This window comes from Dipodomys ordii, unplaced genomic scaffold (assembly GCF_000151885.1).
Source record: "Dipodomys ordii isolate 6190 unplaced genomic scaffold, Dord_2.0 Scaffold61, whole genome shotgun sequence".
NCBI classification, from domain to species: domain Eukaryota; kingdom Metazoa; phylum Chordata; class Mammalia; order Rodentia; family Heteromyidae; genus Dipodomys; species Dipodomys ordii.
This window is the reverse complement of record NW_012267277.1, coordinates 10,269,283-10,276,894: the sequence shown is the minus strand read 5'-3', so window position 1 is coordinate 10,276,894 and position 7,612 is coordinate 10,269,283. Positions and strand designations below refer to the sequence as shown.

At 43.7% G+C, this 7,612-nt stretch overlaps 1 protein-coding gene across 1 annotated transcript in view; it reads right to left on the bottom strand.

The window, feature by feature from the left end:
• Positions 1–7,612, bottom strand: part of Ddi2 (DNA-damage inducible 1 homolog 2 (S. cerevisiae)) — a 20,501-nt gene that overhangs the window by 2,414 nt on the left and 10,475 nt on the right. The window contains exons 4-7 of the mRNA XM_013022329.1: positions 7,273–7,400; positions 5,397–5,525; positions 2,768–2,871; positions 1,113–1,305 (exon numbers count right to left, since the gene is read on the bottom strand). Of these exons, the coding sequence (XP_012877783.1) occupies positions 1,113–1,305; positions 2,768–2,871; positions 5,397–5,525; positions 7,273–7,400 (554 nt within the window). The remainder of the gene's footprint in view (positions 1–1,112; positions 1,306–2,767; positions 2,872–5,396; positions 5,526–7,272; positions 7,401–7,612) is intronic.

Below are 7,612 nucleotides of genomic sequence, written 5' to 3'. Positions count from 1 at the left end.
AAGAGGAAGTGTACTCATTACCTCACTCATGTAACTGTAACCCTCTGTATAGTATCTTTACAATTAAAAAAAAAGCAATGTGTGAGCTTAGTCATATTGATGAATAATAAGCCTGGCTCAAGACTTTAAAATTACTCAAACTTAAAAAAAGTTATTTCTTTTCAGCTTTAGAAAATGCATTTCAGGGGGCTGGGAAGGTGGTTCAGTGGTAGAGTACTTGCCTTGAGCTGAAGAGCTGAGGGACAGTGCCCAGGCCCAGAGTTCAGGCCCCACAACTGGACCCCCCAAAAAAAATTAAAAAAAAAAAAAGAAAATGCATTTCAGTCACTGTTCTGTAACAGGATTCCAACACAAGTGTGTTGGGCCATTTTACCCAGAGATTTGGCCCTGTCTTTAGATTTGGGACTTACCTGACACTGTTCCATAGCCCAAAAACAGTATTGCAATCTAAATCTACATCTCACTATGTTCAATACATCTTTTCATTGTGTGTGTGTGTATACCATGCCAGTCTTGGGTTTGAGCTCAGGGCCTGGACACTGTCCCTAAGTTTTGTTTGCTCAAGGCCAGTGCTACAGTTGTGGCTTTTTGAGGGGAGGTTAATTAGAGTTAAGAGTCTCATGGACTTTCCTGCCCAGGCTAGCTTAGAATCTCGATCTTCAGAATTCACTGGTCCCTACCTCCAAGTATGCTTCTTATTGCTGGCTCTTCCCGCTTTGGGGCAACAGCACTTGCACCAAATTTATAACAGCCAGCACTGCTTAACCAGTGACAAGGTACTCTTCAGCATGAATGGGTTCACAAAAATGAAAAGCAATTTTCAGGGAAATAACTGCTGAACTCAGAAGTGTCTGCTTACTGTTCTAACTTCCTGTGGGGAAAAACACAAGTCTGAGAAAACCCAAGAAAGGGATACCACCATCTATCCTGGTCACAGCAATGGACTGCTGCTTTTTGAAATGCTGACATTGAGTATTAAGTGATGAGAGGAGAAAGAAAAATGACAAACAAAAGCCTTATCTACTACTGAGAATGATACATTACTGACTAGAAGGGTCCTTTCCCTCTCTGGTAACACAAACATTATTCAAGGGGCTGGCCATTCCAAATACCTGCTGCTTCCTCTGCTGACTTCTGAATGGCTTCTGCTAACTCTCGGTCTGCAATCTCCTCTGGCCGCACATCCTCTCGCCCGGCTCCATATGCCAAGCGTGCGCACTCTGGTAGTTCTCCCTCAGGAAGGAAGGTAGTCTGTGAGCCTGTGGTGCCAATCACCAGGACATTTTTCTTGAGGTCAATGGAACACTTAGAAAGAAGAATACAGAAAAATCATGATCTGGGATTTAAAATTACAAGTCACAGAGAATCTTAAATTCATAGGCTTCAGTATAGAAATATCACTACAAACTAATATACTTTCTAATTATTTGTGGAGATGGAGTCCTTAATCAAATGTACCTTGTCATCCTCTGTGGGAAGTTTATGTAAGTGGATCACTGTCTAGGATAATCTAAGTATACCCTATGTGAAAAGTAAACAAGAAGAAAAACAAAAGGGGGCCAGGGGTGTAACTCTACAGACAGAGAATCAGCCTAGCAATACAAAGCCCTGAGTTCAATTCCCCAGAAACACTTAAGCTTTACCTGTGAAAAATAACGTAACTTAAGCCATGTCTGCATCACCCCCTTTCTCAACTAGCTGTGTTCAATGTAGTTTTTTTTTTTTTTTTTGCAGGTCCTGGGGCTTGAACTCAGGGTCTGGGCACTGTCCCTGAATCTCTTCTGTGCTCAAAGCTAGCACTTTCACTTGAGCCACAGTGCCACTTCTGGCTTTTTCTAAGTGGTTTACTGTAGATAAGTCTCATGGACTTTCCTGTCTGGGCTGGCTTTACATCATGATCCTCAGGTCTTAGCCTCTGGGAGTAGCTAGAATTATAGCTGGGAGCTACCAGCACCTGGCCAAGGTAGAATTCTTGATTTATGTCTGGGCTTGCCTGGGCTGCAATCTTGTTGCTTGTCCCTGTTGCTGGGGATGATAGAGGTAAGCCACTGGGCCCAGCTCAACATGGAGTCTTGTCAACTTTTTTTCTTGGTTTGTATGTGCTGGTACTGGGGTGAACTCACAGCCTTGTGCTCTTATTCAGCTTTCTTACTCATAGCTGGTATTTACCACTCAAGCCATATATCCAATCCAGCATTTTTGCTAACTAGAGGTGGAATCTCCTAGATTTGTCTGCCCTTCCTGGCTTCGAACCTCAATCCTACAGGACTCAGCCTCCTGAGTATAAAATTATAGAATTCAGGTCTTATATAGCTATTCCTTTTGGCTGTACTGGGGCTTGAACTCAGTGCCTGCAAATTGACTCAACCTGCTTGATTCCTTTTTTTTTTTTTTTTGCAGGTCCTGGGGCTTGAACTCAGGGTCTGGGCACTGTCCCTCAGCTCTTCAGCTCAAGGTGAGCACTCTATCACTAGAGCCACAGCGCCACTTCCAGCCTTTTCTGCTTATGTGGTGCCAAGGAATCGAACTCAGGGCCATATGCATACAGGGCAAGCACTCTACCACTGAGCCACCTTCCCAGACCTTAGATTCTATTTTTCAATGGCACATCATCTCCATCTTTGTATGATGACAAAATTGACAAAAGACACTTGTACAGGTTTGAAAAGTCATTCATCTTGGCTTTCCATTGTATGTAACACCAACAGAAATGTAGTGATTGTAACACAGAAAAAGCAGATATATAAAAAATAAAATTCTTAATCACCTGATGCCGTTTAAGCATGTCCAGTCCCAGAAGCATGTCCATGGGCTGTTCCTCCAGTATAGAGAAGGAACATGCAAGAAAATCTCCTTCAATCTGAACCTGAGCTAAAACACAGGAAGAGAACAGATTACTCATGGCTCTGGAAGTGAACCCATCATCCTGAGCCCTGGTTTCCTTCACTCAATCACAGCCAAATCTCAATTCAGAAACTAGTAGGTTAGATACCTAAAACCAGTCAAACTGGATGTAGAGATGTGGCTCAAGTAGGTAGATCACTAGCCTTGAGCAAAAATGTTCACACATACACACACACAAACAAACACACACACACACACACACTCCCTGAAACAGTCAAAAGGCCCGTTTGAAAGCTATCACTAGCCTTGAGCAAAAAAGTTCAGGGACAGCACCAAGGTCCTGAGTTCAAGGCGCCCCCCCCCAAACAAAACACTGAAACAGTAAAATACCAGTTTGAAAGCCAATGAAGACTTGAACTCACCATGGATCAGAGAGATGTACCTTAGTTGTACAGTACTTGTCTAGCATTCATAAATCCTGGGTTCTAGCCCTAGCATGGTTGAAAAATAGTTTGCCATTGGCTCACACCTATAATCCTAGCTACTCAAAAATCTGAGATCTGAGGATTGTGGTTCAAAGCCAGCCCAGATAAGATAGTCCATGAGACTCTTATATCCAATTAAGTACCAAAAAGCCACAAGTCAAGCTGTGGCTCCAGTGGTAGAGCTAGTTCAGAGACAGGACCCAGGCCCTGGACTGGCACCAAAAATCCCAAAACCCAAAAAACTAAGAACTAAACACATGCATGGATATTTATTCCTAAAAAGTTATAAAGATTTTTGTAGTTTTTGCAGTACGGGAAATAGGATCCAGTGCTTACACTACCATTAAGCTGTATTTCCAGACCTCTTGTTTTTTGTTGGTTATGGGTTTTGAACTCAGGGCCTGGGCTCTGTCCTTAAGTTTTTTCGCTCAACGCTAGTGCTTGGCAACTTTGAGCCACAGTTCTACTTTCAGTTTTCTGGTGGTTATTTTAGAAATAAAGAGTGTCACAGAGACATTTCTGCCTAGGCTGGCTTTGAATGTGATCTTCCTGAGTACCTAGGATTACAGGCATGAGCCACAAGTGCCCAGCCACATGTTTTTTTCTCCCATAAGGTACAAATTGCTAAGACCAAAAATGATGGAAGAGACAAAAGAAATAAAGAATGTAATTTATGGTACAACTAGAGACAAAATGGTGAAAGCAGAAGGCTAGTCTGTCTAGACACCATGAGGTCCTGACTGACTCTTGTGCTCTTTACCCTTCCTTTGGGAGGGAAAAGGAAAGGAGCGACTGCTCAGTAGAAGACTGTACTTGATGTGTACCTAGGTCCACCCAGGGTTCATCCCCAGAAACTGAAGGGCCATAGTTTCCAGATTGAAAAGGCTATCAAATATCACCCACACAGATGCAAGATCCACATCCAGATACATCAAAATACCCCGTTAGAGGAGATCTACAAAGTGTAAAGAAAAAGGGATAAAGAGGTGAATTAGTGCCAGGCATTGGGCTCATGCCTATAAATCCTAGCTACTCAGGGGACTGAGATCTGAAGAAACTGTAGTTAAAGAAACAAGCCAGAAGTGGCACTGTGGCTCAAGTGGTAGAGTGCTAGCCTTGAGCTGAAGAGCTGAGGGACAGTGTCCAGGCCCAGAGTTCAGGCCCCACAACCGGACCCAAAAAAAAAAAAAAAAATTTAGCCCAGAGAGATGGGTGCTAGTGGCTCACACCTATAATCCTAACTACTTAGGAGGCTGAGATCTTGAGGATCACCATTCAAAGTCAGCCAGGCAGGAAAGTCTGTGTAACTTTTTTTTTCTTTGCCAATCCTGGGACTTGAACTCAGGGCCTTGGCACTGTCCCTGAGCATCCCTGTGCTCAAGGATAGCACGCTACCACTTAAGCCACAGTGCCACTTCCGACTTTTTCTGTGTATGTGGTACTGAGGAATTGAACCTTCATGCATGCTAGGCACTCTACCACTAAGCCACTTCATGCATGCTAGGCAAGCACTCTACCACTAAGCCACATTCCTAGCCTCCTGCCCTGTGAGACTCTTTCCAATAAACCATCAGAAAACTGGAAGTGGCACTGTGCCTCAAGTAGCAGAGTGCTAGCCTTGAGCTGAAGAGCTGAGGGACAGCACTCAGGCCCAGAGGTCAAGCCCTGTGACTGACAAAAACAAACAAACAAACAAATAAGACCAGAGGGCCAGGCACTGGAGACTCATGCCGTAATCCTAGCTGCTCAGGAGGCTGAGATCTGAGGATTGCGGTTCAAAGCCAGCCCAGGCAGGAAAGTCCGTGAGACTCTTATCTCCAATTAACCACCAGAAAACCAGAAGTGCTTCTGTGGCTTGTCCAAGTGGTAGAATGCTAGCCTTGACCTGAAGAGCTCAGGGACAGTGCCCAAGCCCAGAGTTCAAGCCCACAACCAACTTCCCCCCACCTCCCCTGACAGGAAAGTCACTAGCCCTGACAGGAAAGTCTAAGACTGTTGTTTTTTTGTTTTTTAACTCAGAGCCTGGCATTGTCCCTTAGATGGCAACTCCCAATGGCTTCCACTCACCTAGGTGAACCCTTCCAATAATCTTCTGGGTTCCCACTCCTTTGGCAATACCTGCCCACCGCCGGTCCACCAGTCTCATTATATTACACCTTTCTGCGCAAGCCTGGCTCATAATAGTCATCTGGGCACCTGGAGGGAGACAGAACCATCACAATTCACACTGTATCAAGATCCAAAACACAGCAATTAAAAGAGCAGCAATGAATTTGGAATGAAGCCTGTCTGTACATAGTAGCTCTTCACCTTGCATTTCCTCACCAGTGCTCTGCCTAACATTTGCAGCTGGAATAGAAAGCAGAACTACCTGGAAGGGACCTCCTAAAAGTTCAGATGCTGGGAAGGTGACTTAGTGGTAGAGTGCTTGCCTTGCATGCATGAGGCCCTTGGTTCGATTCCTCAGCACCACATAAGTAGAAAAAGCCAGAAGTAGTGCTGTGGCTTAAGTGGCAGAGCGGTAAGCTAGCCATCAGCTTACGAGCTTAGGGACAGCAACTAGGCTCAGAGTTCAGGCCCCACAACCAAGCAAAAAAAAAATGTTAAGATGATGAGACTCTGACGAGACTCCTGGCAGCAATGCTAAGCAGCAATTCACACTCAGAGCAGTTTTCACTGAGATTAATCCCCAGAGCAGATGACTCAACAATAAAATCCCATACTACGTGGCAATAAGCAGTCCTACTTCCTTCTAAATTTAGGAATATTTAGGCAGTTTTCTATTGCCCCAGGTCCATGTACTCAGCTGTAATAGACAAGATCTTCTCTTTCTCTAATCTTTGCCTACAATTTTCATCTCTCTGAATTCTCCCCCCTGTGCTAACTTTCTGAGAGCCAAAGGTATAAAAGACTTCGGACCCTAGTATTTCCTACTTGGGATTTCTCCATCTTTACCAATGGAAGACTTTTCTTGACAATCCTAAAACCGGGGCACACTTTGCTGTTATTCTTCTTTCTTCCTTTCTGCTCTCAAACTCTAACCCAGCCCTGCTGAGAAACAGTTCACTGAGGTCTCTGCAGTCTGCTACTTCTGAACCCTCCTCCCGACAGCTATTGGTCCAATTAGCACTTTCTTACCACTTGAATGTGGCCACATCTCTGCTTCCATTCCATTTGGTGGATGTGTAATTTAACAGCTACAACCTTTATGGGTCCAGAATGCTCCAGATCTGTATCTATCCTCAGTCTTCCTCAACTTTCACCTTCAAATCATTTACCTTCTGAGGTATTGCAAAGCCCTCAATGGTTTGTGCTTTTTAAGAGCTCAACCCATACCACCATGGCTTTACATCCCACCTTACACCAGCTGCTGCACATCTCTAGCCTCGTATTTCCATTATGCTACTGTCTACTTTGGCAAGAGTAATGTGTCCCCTTCTAAGCTCTTTCTCTGAAGTTCACCTGCATTTAAGGAAGGGCCACGTCTTGAGCTCACCTATTGAGATCTCATCTCAGCGATAAAGTCCAGAACTTATCTCACTCATTAGACTTTCCAGAGTCAGAGGAAAAGGAATGTGTGGGAAGGCAATTCTCTTTCCTTCCTCCTTTCTCCTAGTTAGTTACTAACCTAAAGTAAGCAAACTAGGGTGACAAGAGGCAGTTGCCTCTTCTCCCACCTACCCAGATCTGTCTTCATTTTTTTTAGAGAAATGCCTGAGAAATCAGGAAAGTAAGAAAATAAAATACAATGCAAAAACACAAAAGAAATGGTTTAGGAAATAAACCTATTACCAATAAGAAGACTGGCAAGCAAACCATTACTTTCATGCTTGTGGCAGACCAAAGAACCACGGCCACCATGGTTCTTTACTATTTGTCTCCCCTTCTCCCATATCATGTAACGATGTTAGAGGACATGGGACACACAAGGATGGAGCATCACCTGAGTCAACAAAGGCTTTCACAGGATGTCCATTCACTTTGCAGTTAATGTAAAGCATCACTACTTGGCCAAAGCTCTCTGGAGCCTCTTCCATAGCTATTGTCATGTTTTCCTCAATGTTCTGTTGCCTGTAACAAAACAAGCAAGGTACACTGAATACTCTACTTCCAGGAAGAAAAGTCTATTTCAAAGTTACAATGTTTAAAAACAGATTTGTCCACATCTTTTGCCATAGGATTGGGAATTAACACTATGCAGATCCAAGATACAGAGCTGGCAGAAGATCTAAAATCATTAAAAAAAAAAGATCTTCCTGTAAAACAACTGTGCATTTTTTTTT